The sequence below is a fragment of the Fulmarus glacialis genome, unplaced genomic scaffold, assembly GCF_000690835.1.
Source record: "Fulmarus glacialis isolate BGI_N327 unplaced genomic scaffold, ASM69083v1 scaffold3376, whole genome shotgun sequence".
In the NCBI taxonomy this organism is placed as follows: domain Eukaryota; kingdom Metazoa; phylum Chordata; class Aves; order Procellariiformes; family Procellariidae; genus Fulmarus; species Fulmarus glacialis.
Genome location: NW_009216049.1, coordinates 20,555 through 35,545, shown reverse-complemented (window position 1 = coordinate 35,545; position 14,991 = coordinate 20,555). Strand labels below are relative to the sequence as shown.

The 14,991-nt window shown below is 41.3% G+C and overlaps 1 protein-coding gene across 2 annotated transcripts in view; it reads right to left on the bottom strand.

Moving 5' to 3' along the window:
- Positions 1–4,739: 4,739 nt before the first annotated feature.
- The window catches only part of P4HA2 (prolyl 4-hydroxylase, alpha polypeptide II), a 29,764-nt gene continuing 19,512 nt past the window's right edge, over positions 4,740–14,991 (bottom strand). Inside the window, exons 9-15 of one of the 2 annotated variants that reach the window (XM_009579135.1) lie at positions 12,984–13,054; positions 12,651–12,750; positions 11,435–11,488; positions 8,776–8,841; positions 6,569–6,637; positions 6,031–6,127; positions 4,740–5,266 (exon numbers count right to left, since the gene is read on the bottom strand). In XM_009579135.1, the coding sequence (XP_009577430.1) occupies positions 5,196–5,266; positions 6,031–6,127; positions 6,569–6,637; positions 8,776–8,841; positions 11,435–11,488; positions 12,651–12,750; positions 12,984–13,054 (528 nt within the window). In that variant the 3' untranslated portion in view covers positions 4,740–5,195. Of the gene's footprint in view, positions 5,267–6,030; positions 6,128–6,568; positions 6,638–8,775; positions 8,842–8,909; positions 8,970–11,434; positions 11,489–12,650; positions 12,751–12,983; positions 13,055–14,991 lie in introns of both variants that reach the window. The other variant, XM_009579136.1, reaches the window with a different exon arrangement.

The following is a 14,991-nucleotide window of genomic DNA, read 5'->3' as shown; positions in this document are numbered from 1 at the left end:
TGAGCCCTTGGAGCCTAGGAGAAAACCAGATTTCAAGGAAAAATAATTCTTCAGCTGTGTAGTGAGTTTTGACCCAGTTGATGTATAACATCAAGTGAGCAGCTTGGTTTTAGCCTTGACTTTCTTTCCAAGGACTCACTAGAAATTTCAAAAGAAACATCCTAAAGTGTATGCTCGAGCCAAAGGCAGTCTCTGAAAGCTGGAGAACGCCTAGGAGGCCGTTTCTCCCAGGGCTTTGCAAACAAAGCCTTTGTGGTGATTCTGTGTGCAAGACGGCGAGCAGAGGTAAGTTCTGGGGTGTGGACTGCCTGGCTTTGCTGAAAGGTCAGCTTCCAAACAGCACCGCAGCAGGTAGGCAAGATTCTCCTCTCACCTGCACAAGCATCCCAGAGGGTACGTGCAAAGCATTGGGGCTAGCCTTGTGTCTTCACAAGATATCCAGCACCTCTCCCACAGCTCTTTGGGAAATTTTCACTTTCATTATTCTTCCTTAATGTGCTTTACTCACTCTCTTCACACAGCAGGTAAACGCATGAACGCTTTCCAGCTATGGATGATCAAAACTCATAGCCAAGCCAGGGTTACCCTACAATTATTGAAAACCTATTGTTTGCTATGGGACATGAGAGCCATCAGGTAGCCATCCACGTACATCACTGAGGTGCAAGGTACACATGGGTTAACCATATCTTAGCACTACTATTATTTTTTATAATCTTCACACTCTTGTCCAAAGACACCAGAACAACATGCTTGCTTTCTGGGCAGCACGTCCCATGACAGTCCCCAGAGAGACCCTGACCTGCGCACTGCGTATCACTGCAAAGTATGTGGAAGATTAGGTATCCACCTTTGCCCTTGTGCTGCTGGCAGTATAAGGCTGGCAGAGCCACACAGATGCCTCTCTGGAGTTAAAGTGATGTTGTAGACAAGAGGGAGAAGGGAGACCAAAACAGGAGTCAGGAAGCTGGAATTAGATCAAATACAAGGGTTCCTGGGGCTGCACCGGTCTGGAAGCACTTAATTGGAACCATCCTCCTTCTCTGGTTCACCTCCACCTCAGAGGGACAGGGGACAACCACCCCCAAGGGCAGCACAGAGGCAGTAACCACATGCGCATTTCGGAAGGGATTATCTGAATCACTACAGAGGACAAGTGCTGACCTCTGGTTAAATAAACACATCCTCAACACACACAGTCTATGTAGTCTTTTCCCTGCAGAGGACTAAATGTGAAATTGGTCTCTTTGAATTCCCATCACCTACAGCTCACAGGTGTTGGGTTTTGGCCCTTTTCAGAGTCCCTGACAGGAATTCTTCTGATGTGGGCCAAAGGAGCACATGCTATGCTGAACCATACCCCAGCATCATCACTAGTTACAGGAAGAACAGAAGGAAGAGGCTTGGGGGACAGCTATACCCTACACTGCCTTTTATCTACACACACACCCCCATCCTCATCTCAGATAAAACTTGGCATGACTGAAAAAAGACCCTTCCTCTTCTCACATTAGGGATTTTACAGCTCAGCTGAGGTACACAACTATTGTATAATATAAACATGGTCCCCCTGCCAGCAGAACACCCCCATTACTCCCTGCCATAGCTCACATGGCTTCCCTTGTCCATCACAGCCAAACCCTTCCTCCACTTACACTACACATTTTAGTCTGGGTGCCAGTTTTTCCCTCTAAGGTGATTAGATAGATGATTTTAACGTTTTTCCACTGTAACAGCAAAAAGAAGTAACTTCTAATGCAGAAAAGATAAGTACTTCACTGAGTCTGCGCAGCTGAACATTTATGCTTTAGGTGATTTCCTAACCCAGCTGGAGGGCTGCATAATTGCTCAGTGACACAGCATGTGTCCACACAGCAGCATTCAGGCCAGGGGTTAAGAAACCACATGCTCAAAATGGATGTGGATTACTGGCATGGCCTGGGGGTGGTTGTTCTTCTTATGACTATATAAGCCACAATAAGAGACCATCTTTCCATGAGAGTTCACACGGTACCTGCTTTCATCATTACCTGTTACACAGAGCAGCGCCTTAAAGACCATATCAGCAAGCTAATGCTAACAGATGTGACTTGAAGACCTCTCTGAAGGGTCCCAAAGCACTTCAAAGTGTCTAGCAGCCACTTGTCCACAGTAAGCCTTTGTAGTGCATATAAACATCGGTACTAAGTACTTAAAGTGAAATAAAGAAGAGTCAGCAGTATGTCAGGAGAAAAAACATTTCAGTCTAAACAAGACTTAAGTACTTACCATACCAGTGATACAGCGGCAGAAGCTCCCTATGCCTAGATGGAGGAAGGCTTATTTGTTCCAGCATATGAATCTTCTTTTAGGTCTAAAAACTATCCCTTAGGCTTAATTTTAGGCTAATTGACATGTTCTGTTCATCTTCTGGAACAATAGGAGACGGAATAGGGAATATAATCTGCCAAGCTATACAAACATGCCTGGGAGGTTACTGAATGCCCACGAGTCACATATGCTCTTTTCTCTAAAACAGCTATTATTCTTCAGATCAGATTAGCAGTAAGCGAATCCTGCACACAGCACAAAAGGAAGCTTAGCATTCGAGCAGTTCTGCATCCACACTCATCACATCCTACTTCAGGGGCAGACTGAAGCAAGGTGGAAGACAACTCAGAGAAAAGGATAGAGTTTTTCCCAGAGAAAACAAGCAAGTAAAATTAGCTTAGAAAGTTCAGCATAACATAGTTAATGGTATTTCCCAGCCAACTACACTATTTCAGAAGTGGGATGTGCAGACTTTTGGCCAAAGTCCTGCTGTGAACTTTATCTGTCAACATACCACGTTGACAGAAAGTCTAAGTAGATTCCTCTTCCTTTCCCTGAAATCCAAAGAGTTCCAACCAGAGATTGTGGGTTTGGCTCATCATCAGTTTTTCTTCACATCTGTGAGGCTGTCATATGTTGAATGCTTTGTTATAAAGCAAAACTCCTTATTTCCTAAGTTTATATTGTGCTGAGAGATTTTACTAAGAACACTAGAGGTCAACAATGAAATATTCTGAACAGCCAGCCAACAACCACAACATCCATGGCAAGCAAAGGAGTGCTCTGAGAGATTAGAGAGCAACTATCAAGCTATGCTGTGCTAAGTCATGAAAGCTTTTAGGAAAAAATCTTGCAATTCCTATAGCTACCTGCTATAACTGTTCACACAAAGCTTATTTACAAGACTAAATGCTCCTCTCATTTCAGTATCATTAACAAATGGAGCTCAACAAGTCTCTGCCTGGGCAAACCAAGACCTCTCTCTTCAACCAGTTGTGTATGTTTAACAGAAAAATCAAAACTTTAGTGAATACAAGCACTTACATGCTGCCTCTAAATGACTAAACAAAGCAATAACCATTAAGTTCATAAATTCCTCACATGTAAGATTCAGGGGCACATGAATATATATTGCTAAATCACATTTATTCTATTGGTAATAAAGCAATTGATGACATGTTATACCTAACATATAAAACCCTTCTGTTCCACAAGTCTTTCCTAAGAGGACAGCAGGTGCATTGCTTCTAATCCTGCCTGACAGTGGTTTTAAGCATTACCTCATTCCAGCTCATTCAGTCTTTGCACAACGGAGGGCAACGGAGAAGCACAAAGGAAACCAATGTTTGTCATATGACAATCATGACTGCAACTGGATGTTTCAGTGTAATTGAAATTTCTTTCACTTTCTCGAGCCAGTTTCATATGTTGGTATATTAACAATTGCCCAAGCTAGTCTTTAAGCAGTAAATTATGGTTGTAAAACCATTACCATTCTTGGCAGTCATCCATATTCCCGTGAAGTCATGCCCATACCAGAAATGGCCAGTGAGAGATCTGAAGTTAATCCACCCTGCACAGTGGCATATCAATGCAACAGTCTGGTACTAACAGCAAGTTTTTACATTTCGAAACATTTGCCTATTACTCCATAACTTTGCTTTTTTTTTTAAGTAATTAACTGTCATTTCTTCTGAATTATAATTCAGAAATGGGATTTCCTTTCTATTGTGGACAACACTGTCCTCCATGTGTTGGCTTGTGGCCATTACACACATGCTAACAAAGCAAAAGGCAAAGAAGAATCCGAATCCTTGTTCCCAAAGGGCATGATTATTCCCAGCCTGTCTGAAGGGCAAGTCAAAACCCTGCTCCAGTCTACAAAAGTAGATTAAGATTTGCTTGCAAGCCATTTTACCACCTCCAGCAGGTGTTAAGCTCTGCCAGATCAGATGTTCCTGTGGTAAGAACGCAGTGTTTCATCAGCAAAGATGCCTACTTTTAGAATCAAGAATTGTCAAGACTGTTAAAAGTCTTGAAAGGCTTCAGATTTTTGTAACTGCTTGCATCAAAAGTAGATAGAATCCCACAAGAGAAAAGTTAACATCACAGGGAAAAGCTTCTCATAAGTGTAATACTACTGAGATGACAGTTGCCATTGGCCCAAAATGTGCAGCCTGCCTGTTCCCAGGATACATGATAGTTTCAGTACACAAATTAAACCTTTCCAGCTTCAGTAGAAGGTGCAACAGTTCTGCGTCATGTGCTGGAGCAGCAAATAAAACACTGTCCAAAACCATGATGTATTTTCTACAGAAAAAGGGCAACAAAGCAACAAGCCCTCAACAAAGGAAAAAGTAAAGGCCCACTGCTCCCTAAAACCAAGCACTGAGATACCTCTTAAGGACACAGAATAGAGAATCACTTTATGGCAAGAACATTTATTTTTGTTTCAAAACTTGTGATCCATAGAAATACAATAAAATCAACATGTACACAAAACTTTAAAAAAACCCTTTGGTTCAAAGAAATATTTATCATCTAAATCTTCCGAGGTACAAAAGGCACAAGACCAGTCACCCAAACATACTGAATCACCCACAGCACTGTTTGCACCACTAGTACAGAGAAAGTTGGGAGGGCGGAAGGCAGGTCAAAGGAGGATGGCAGGGGCAGGGGGAAACATGGAAATAACAGCAACCAAAACACAAGTGTGTGTATAACGCCATTTACTTTCTTTCACAGGTGTTACATAATTTGTTGTCCTTTTTTGGTAAAGTGCCAGGACTCTTGGAGAAAAAGATGGATCATTTCTTAGAAATGAACTGGAACAAACAACAGTAGAAAAGGAGACAGAGAAACAATGGCCTGCAGCAGGTTGGGTTTCAGTCAACCTCTGTTCTCCCACAAGGTCTTAAGAATTCATTTCCTCTTTCGTGAAACCATTTGTTTGAAACTGTGGAACAAGGACGTGAAATTAGTTACTGAAATTAGCTACCACCATGTACCCAGTGCATGTATCACCACAACCCAGACGGTTACTTCAAGTAAAATCTCATCTCTCAATCTGAGGATCCCTGCTTATACTTCTCTACCCATCCAATGGGAAAGACATAGGAACATGCAAAGGACTGGGAAAGAAAGGATCTTTCCAATTGCACAATTCTGGGGCCAACAGTAACAGAGCACTGTATTCTGGGTCTGGTATCATTTATAGATCAGTCTGCTCTGGCACTCCAGGGGAATACCTTGGAGGCTGGGAGAGGTGGGTATGGGAATGGATGACATGAACCTTGAGAAGCTTTCAGCATTTAGCAGAAATTCCCAGTATCCAGACATTCACATTTACCTTACAAGGAGCTCTCCTCCTTTTGCAGTTAAAGCTATGCACAAATCTTTGTGGGAACAGACCTGATTCTAGTCAAGTGATAATTCAAGTCATCCTGATGCTGATACACTACACAAACCCAGTGACATTTTTTACACACTTTGTGCTGTCATTGACACAAAAACTCACTAGAAAAGCTACAGCTGAACAATGTAGCTGCTTAATACTACATGATATTGATGGTGGGAGTTTTCCTTACGGCCAAACGGCTCCAGTAATTAAAACAGCAACACCCAGGTTATTAAATGCTGTTATAAGGGTTCAGTATATCACCAGCTTTGCATACACATGAGCCTTCCTTCAGGATTTGTTCCTAAAGGAGTATTACTTACCCCATTTACACCCTACTAGTACTGGGCAAGCTGCATGCCTTGTTCTATAATCACCCTCACCACTTCTGAAAAGATTGTACCAAAACACTGCTGTTCCCTGAAAAGTGAAATCAGATCTGGATTAGTCAGAACCTAGTCAATATAATTATTGAGGTTACAGTAAGGGGGAAGGGGGAATGCCTATGAATTCAGCTGCAGGCTCTTATGAAGCACTTTAACATAGGCCACCACTGACAGCACATGGAAGAAAATCCCCTTAGTCCCACTCTATTAATTTAGCAATGTTCAGAGTAGAGAGGAGTTCTACCTCAACACAAGTTTTTTTGTTAATAACAGCTCTACACAGAAACTGTTCACATTATACACTGCAAAACAAAGGAAGCAGCCCTGCAGTCTACAAGATCAGCTTCAGCTGCCTTGATACACAGCAAGGAACAGCACTTAGTCACATTAGCTGACTTTTAAATGGGTGCAGGACTGTACTAAGGAAGAGACAGTAACAGGAGAGAGGAGAAATCAAGCAAGACACAGACTTTACCTTCTTGGGCCATATTGCTGCCCCAAAATCTGGGAAAACTGTAGCTCCTCCAGCTTCTACATCACTCATCTGGGAAAACAAAGTCCACAAACTCTGTCCATTTACAACGCTTTTTGTACATGCAGTCCCACAAACTAAAGTGCCCCAAGCCCTAACAGAGAGATTTCTGCTTGCACCTCTACGAGAGGCACTGATGAGGAAAGGATGCACTTCAACTAGCACGAACTGCAAAAGTAACAGTACCTGCTATTGAAGGCTTTTATTTCAGCTGAAGGCTTTTGTTCAGCACTTCGTCTAGATTATATATAATTTATTGCACAAACAATTAGCCATAAGAAGTTGTGTACCTGCAGTGTTAATAAGCTAGTACTCTAGAACAAGGGAGAGGACTTCAGAGTAAGTCAGTTTCAAGAATTTCATTCCAGTTTATGATCCAATTAGGAAAACAATGTTAAACCACATGTTTCCTCATAAATTGAAACCATGTCTTTGGAACTGATTTTCATAATTTAGTTTATGCATCTTGGTCAACCACTTCAAAAACTATACAAACTATTAGAAAACCTCACTTTCCGCACTGTTTCTATGCTGTTCACCAGTGACGTTATGCCACTTCAAGTGCTTTATGCATCTCAAGCTTTACTACATACAGCTATATGACTCAAAAGAAAAGCATACATCTTTATGCTTTGCCCTTCTGCGGTGGAATGAATTTAACCCTATTGAATTCATCAGTAATGATGAGTTCACTATAATTCTAGACTTGATCTAAAACCCACTGAAGCTCCTGGAAACACTCCCATTAAAAATAGAAAGTCTTTCCACTGATTTCAGTGAGGTTGTGATCAGATTCTAATTAAAAGAAACAAATGAGTCAGATCCAGCTCCCACCAAATTTAAACAGCAGAACTACTATTAATACACTCCCCAAGTCCCCACATTCTCTATTGTAACTTGGATTTCTGTTTAAAGCAGATGTTATTACCACTCTGGTGTCCTCCTGCTTGGTACCTACAATAAAAGGGCATAAGATGCCATAGGTGCACAGGTTTTTGCCCCTTCCAACTAGAAAGCATGTGCATGCAACTTTGCAAGTTAATACCTACATCTTAGCAACACAACCACTCTTTTTAGTAAGGGTGTTGGTATATGTGTGGTACGCTCTACATGGGACATACAAGGGTAAATCACCTTTGACCATGTACAACTGGCAGAGAATAAGGTACATATCATTCACTCTAAATCAAGGCTTGTCCAAAAGTCTGAGAAGCAAACAAAATACAGATCGAGACAATTTAAAATTAAAGCCTCTTAGCAGCAGACTATTTCACAACTACTTATCTTATTCCAATTCTTGTTTCAGAGATTATTTCCTCCCCTGCCATATCAAGTCGAAAATATTTCTAGTTCTGCTTTGAGCTGCATTTCACACTCAAAATACCAGCTCAGCCATAAATATTTCATCACAACTTTAAATTTGAAATTGTATCACTCAAAAGTTAAGTGTAGTAGATTTGGTGATCCTAATTACTGCTATAGTAAGTATAAGTTGATAGATAAAGTATTGTCAGAAGACTACTGTGAAAACATTAGGCCACTAGTATCAGTGGCAGTTATGTTTATGATTCCAGTGTACATGGTCTGTAGGCTGTACAATGCATGCAACTAATGAATCTTTTCAATTCTGCATTTGTAACCCAGTTGCACTGAGTTTATTAGCTATGTCTCCTCCATTTGCTGAAGCAACAGCTATGCCAGAGTAACTCTAGCTTTGACAAACAGCTAAAATGGAGGCTGACAGACCACAACATCAAGTGCTGTCAAACAGTGGTGGAAGAACATGACTGTCTCACAGTAAACAGCTGATAGTCAAGTTCTTAAACAGTGTACCACACGAGGAGTACCTCAAGTACTCACCTTTGAGAAATAAGCCAAATTATCCTCTCTCAACAGGAATCCAATGAAGTCAAAGATTTCATAGTTGAGTGGCCAAAAGGGGAAGCTGGGCCCTATATTCAAATTTTCTGCTCTGAGGTTAAATACCACCAGAACTCTATCAACTCAGATGGGACAGCACCTGATGCTGCAAGAATAATGAAATCCCTACTTCCAGATGCCAGGGAATCTCTACAAATAACCAACTGCACAAGCTGTAAACAAGATGCTGCTGAAGTTACACTCAATGCATAAAGGATCATCATACTTACATAGTTTAAAAAAGTGGCCACACGATTTCCAGTCCCTAACCGCTTGAAAGCATCTGGCTCATCTTTCTATAAAATTAAATGAGAATAACTGCAAACTTCAAGCTCACAAACAGCAGACAAACAGAGGTACTTACATAGTTAAGAAACGTCGCTAGCCTATTTCCTTCCGATTTGAGTGTGCTGTCAAAGGGTCGCTGTAACAGACAACAACTTTAACCCAAGTTCCAAACAGGCTCACACTAGTGTTACATATGTGTAGCTCTGCAGAGAGATCCTTAAGCCCAATTTAAAGAGTTGGAATAAAAAGGGGACAATTGATACAGGGCAATGTTAAAGCCATTACAAATTGCAGCCAGGGTGCATAAATGCATGCACATAGCACTCAGATGCTATAAGGAGAAGTAGCACTGAAGCAATTCTTAGGGCAGAGTAGAAGCAATGTTTTCAGGGCCTGTGGCACAGATGTTATCCAAGTAAAGTTAAAGTGAACAACAGGCTGTTACTGTACTGGACACTGATCCAAAGTCAACAACTGAGGTGAATATGAAAAAGCTCATCTTCAGTGGGCTTTAGATAACACAATAGATGGTCTTAAATGTAGTAGTGACTCAAAGAAATACTGTCACGAGAAAATGCATTTTTTGCCAGCAGGCAAAATTGCAGAATAGCAATAATGAACTTCTTTCAGGTGGTTGCCTGTCTAGGATTAAGGACCACATCAAAAAGATCAAATTGTCTTTACTCTGTAGGAAACATTGAGTTTCATTTGTTGAAGTATGAGACCACGTTGGTGCCAGTTTAGAAGCGGAAAGAACATCTAGAATACCAATGTGTCTCTCCTCCCTTCAAAAAAAATGCAATTAAAAGTTTATTTACGTTGCTAATAGTCAGGAAGTAATTTCTGCCAGGAGACATTAAGGTGCGTTCTTCTACACAAGAACAGTAATCTTCAACATTTAAAGAAAAGCAAAAAATCAGTACTTGAAAAAACAAACAGCAAGAAAAACCACAGCCACCATCTCTAAGACTATGTTAGAGTTCAATTTACTCAAAGCATATTTCAAGAAATAAAAGATCTTTCCTGAAATGGGTTCATAAAAAAAAAAATCAGACTTTTGCATCTGCATCTGCAAATTCCATCTAAGAGCCAACATAAGAGCATTGAGATATAGGGGATTTCCTGGTTTCTGCCACCACTGCCAAACCCAGGTCCAGCCATGCGTTTCTGAACTTCAATATCAAAAGATTTCTCTAAGTTTTGAGCAACCAATAAAATCTCAAAATTGTAATATGCAACTATTAATGTGTCCCTATTTGAGAACTGCAAGGGAACAAAAAGCTGCAAGGCTGATCAGGAGATGGGGAGACACAGCAGTATCTCTGTATTTCAATACAGAAATCTGTGATGCACAGAGAGCCTGGAGGACCAGTCCAAAACTATGGCAAATTCTGTAATTGCCTTGCCTTAACTGATGATGCAGCCAAGGTTATGTTCCAAGTGGAGCTCTGCCCCAGCTGCCTAATCCAAAAGTAAAGTCCACGCTGGCCAATTTGATGGCTGAGGTCCTCGAGTTCAAAAGCTTTGAAGAGAATTTAAGAGCATTTGCTTGACTTGGGAAACAAAGCAGTCTTCAAGTTAACAGGAAAATTCTCTCAACAGGCCAAAGCTAACGAATATGAGCTTCCACAGTGTTGAAGTTCAGGATTTTTTTGTTTTTGGTTTTTTTTTTTTAAACAGTGCTAAGTTGGGTGGCTTCAATTCTACACTCAATTATTGGGTTGCGCTCTGGCTGTAGCAATCCCTTCTACCAGGTAAAACCACTGGGACAGCCTGAATTAAGCCAGATTCCATTGAAATGCCACAGTTCTACTTGGAAACCAAGGCATCAGATGGTTTTTATATTTGAAATTACCAGTCACCATAGCTCTTCAGTATGATTAGCATGTTCATAAACTGTTTCAGGGTGACAATTAAGAATTTCTGTTCCTCTTTTCTCCCCACTTGCAGCAAACCAGAGCTGTTATCTGCCAGGTAGAGCCCTCTAGTGCCTACTGCGGATCTGGCACCAACCAGCTGCAAGTTCTCCTGCTCACTGTAGCACTGCCCTCCTGAACACCGACCCAACAACCCCCCTTCGGACCCCATAGCTGCAGCCACACTAAGGGTTTTGCCAGAAGGGCTCTACGACACATGAAGATTTCCTTAATGGCTACTTTTCTGGAAGGAGGATGTCTGCTCCTCAGCCAGTTCCCACAAAGTGCTTTAAAATATCCACCAGAGGAGGACTCAAGACAGCCTTGCTGAACTCGGAAACCTAATGGAACAACGCAGACTCACAACCCAGGGCTTGCAGACCTCAGTTTCCAAATAAAGTAATGGAAAGAGCATATTCGAGTGCTGCATGACTATCTTTTAGTGTCTCTATATTGTGCAAGGAACCAAGGTGACAGAGATAAGCAGGCAGATTTGTTCATTGTTCTCTTGAACTTTCAGCATCAGAGAAGGCAGCGCAAAGGCTTTTCAAAAGTCATCATCCATCCATGCAACAGGGCTATACATTAAATGTTTTAATAGAAAACAGTTTCAGCAGTTTTCTCTCAAAACAAACTGCTCCCCCCTCCCCACCCCACTAAGAAATAATTGAAAGTGTGATCTTACCCTAGAAAAATCGAAGTGTGGCTCATATTGCCCTCCCATTCCATAGTTGGCAACCTACAGCATGGAAGAAGGAAGCATAAACGTCCATTGAACTGCAAGTGACTGCTGTAGCAGATAGCATTTGCTCTTAGAAATCCAAACAAGCTTTGAGAAACAGCACTTTGTGGCAAGATTGTTATCTATAGCACACTTAATTTCTCTTTAGACTGCCAGAAATGAGGTACACAGTTTCCCTTTCATAGTTTAAGGGTTTTGCTGAGAATTATTTCTCAGTACCAAATGTTTCTCAATGGCAGCACTCTACTTACCACTTAAAACAGCTTGTTTAACATGAATTAGCAGCAATAGTTTTACCACACTCTTGCTCCCTCCTCTGAAGAGGAGGGAGCTGAATGTGTGTAGTTCTCCAGTATGTGTGTCCAAACTAGGAGATACACAGCCTAGAATTAGATTCTGTGTCACACATGTATGATCTGTTACATAGACATGCCCATCCAGGAACACAGAAAGCTCAAAGTAGCTTAAAAGCACCACTTTGCTTACTTTATCTGAAGATCACATAACTTATGATCTAGTTACTCTGAGGCTGCACTTAACATGTCTCCAAGACCACTACACAATTCCCTGATATCTGCGCATAGCCAGTAATCAACAGCACTTCCATCAGGCTCTAAAACAGGAATTCAAGGACCATGGAGGAAAAGAACTAGTAAACAGGCTAAGGTACAGCTATCCTGGCAGTCCTGTACCACTCCTACTCTCCTTCCTCTCCCCAACAGACAGCCAAGGATCAGACTTCATATGAGAATATAGCAGGGCTATGAAAAATATTTGGGTCTTTGAAAGGTTCAACTAGGAAGGAGGTTCAACTTTTGCAGACTTGAAAATAAGTGGCAGGCATTGCCCTCAAAACAAACTGGTAAATCACAGATTCCTGCCAAAGTTATCTTCTATTTCTTTGATATCTCCACCCTTCTCTGCCTGGCACACAAAGGGAAAACATCTACCTGCCAGGTCCTTACAGCTAGCAGCAGCTAGGAACACCCTACACACCATAAACACCCTACCTATTCCATGTGCTTAGTCAGCAGACAACAGAACCCCTAAGAGGGACTGGATAAGAGCCAGCCTATGTTTATACCTGCATAAGCACCAGACCACCCTGACCAGCAGCTAATTTTACCAGGATGAAGTCTGACAAGACAAGTGTACCAACCTGCAATAGTTCGGCTGTTTTTACTGTTAACCCTGTGATCTGCTGCATTCGTTGGTTCACCTTGGCCACAACAGGATCATCATCTTCCTCCAACCATGAGCTAGGATAAGGGAAGAATTGAAACATGTTATTTTGGAATACCAACCACAACAACCCATTTCCCAAGGCAGAGGATTCTTCTGCCCTCTGTCAGATGGCTAAAAGAGCCATTTACCATGCAGTCGTTGTGCAAGCTTTTGCTACATGCAAAGCACTTCAAGTTTTCAGCTGTAGGTAGCAGACGACAGCTGTTAAGCACAAAAACCTTAAAGCTAAACTCTTCTCTATGCTTACCTTTTTGATACCCTGTAGCTAGCCACTGTAAGGACACCGGTTTTGGGATCACGTACTGTGGCTCGTGCCAGCTGTGTCAAAAAAATCCCAAGGGGGAAGAAACACATCAACTATAGGTTAGAAAAAAATTTTCTCTCATCTTAACCAAAATCAACACCTGGTTTGTCCAACTTAAACATATCACTGGATGAAAGCTATAACTCCAACCTAGAGTTTGTTCCGATTTCATGCTAGAACAGTACATGCAGAAACACAAGTGCAATCCATCACCTGCATTTGATCCTGGAAAAAGAATTTGACTGACTGCACAAGCCATGATATTCATTAAATCCACAAGTACTGCTTGCTGAACAGGTTTTGAAGGTACTTTTTTAAACAGCTGGAGTCAATATTAGCAAGAGGGAACAACAACAAAAGTTAACAACATGTGAAGCCCAAGTTCTTGGCAAAGAGAAAATCATTGGATACTCCATAAATTTAATCAGCCTGCTCCTCATGTAGACTGAAAAAACCCCAACCTCATTCTTAGATGAAAAATAACAAGTGAAAAATTTTACAGAATGAGTGACAAGTTATGGGGCAGGCAAATGCACAATGGTTGAAAATTCCTGAGGGCAACTCTCAACATCACCGTGCTCAGATTTTCCAGTTGGAAGATGCCTCAAACATCTAATTCACAGAAACAGTTTGAGATAATGTTACTATATTATGAAGGTAACTCTGCAAAAACACAGTTCACCTATACATTTTAAGCAGCGACTAACGCATCATCACTGTTAGGCCACATCACCATACTTGTAGGAAGAACCTGGACCTTGGCAAAACTGATCAGATTTGCTGTGGTGTCAAAACGATGGACTACTGCTAGCACAACAAAACAGGTCACTTTGGTTTTATACTTGCAGCTGACAACAAGAACTGGGAGACTCCTTTCTTTGACTGTAAACTCAGACCACATTTAAATTTAACTCCTGCAAACCACAAACACTTTAAATCATGCCTCCTTCCATCCAGTTAATTATAGGTCGCAAAAAGCCTTTTTATTTGCATTTTCTTCAGAGCATGCAGTCATTATTTCCTTTGTTTTTCCTCAAATAAGTCTCCAGCCAGCTTTACAATCCATCTCAGCTGTCTTGTCCCTATACAAGAGTTCTTGGCACAGCTGTTCCTGTAATTCTGAGTCACTGTTATTTCGTTCCAGATTTCTCCTGCATAAATCATAACTGAAGAGCCAGGCTGACTGAATGTTGTTCTTCACTTGTACAATGGAGCATAGCTTTTAGAATACAATTTAGCATCCCAAACTTTTCATTCCACTGCCATTTTCAAGCTTGTATATGCTTGCTTGATTTCTGCACCTAGCATTTGATCTAAATAAATCAGAACTAAAACAAGCCTAACTACATTCATATTATTCCATATCTACTCTGTATGACAATAGAACACTTCTCTTTCTGATAGGCAGGCTTCTTCACTTAAGACATACAATCTATACCTCACTTGGTACAACCGACTGATAAATGTGAGGCTTCCTCTCCCAGAGTGGAGGAAACAGCCTTATAACAGGCATTTGCTGGCCTTTGAAGAATCATCACAACACACTGGATTGGTCAGACGCTTCATCCAGTGTTCTTCTTCAAGTCTGTGTTTAGTTTAGCATGCACTCCATTGGCTTTTCCTTCTGAAATTCTGTATTGCTGAAATCCTTCCTATAGCACTGAGTTCGAAGATATTCAAGTGACCCCCCCCATGCCATATTTTTGCCTGTTTAGGCATGCCTGTATTGCAGGTAGCATCCAGAACTTTGGGAATAAGGTCCTCATACTTTCATGGCAGACCTGTCCCAATGCTACCCACACCAATAAAGTTAAGAATTTTCTTGACCCTTCCCAGTCAGCTCTGATGTATTGCCTGAAAAGTTGGAACTACTTTTTGGAACGGAATAAAAGTGATTGCATTTTGCAAAACAGGCATGAAAACCAACTTGAATACAGCCACTCTCAATCAC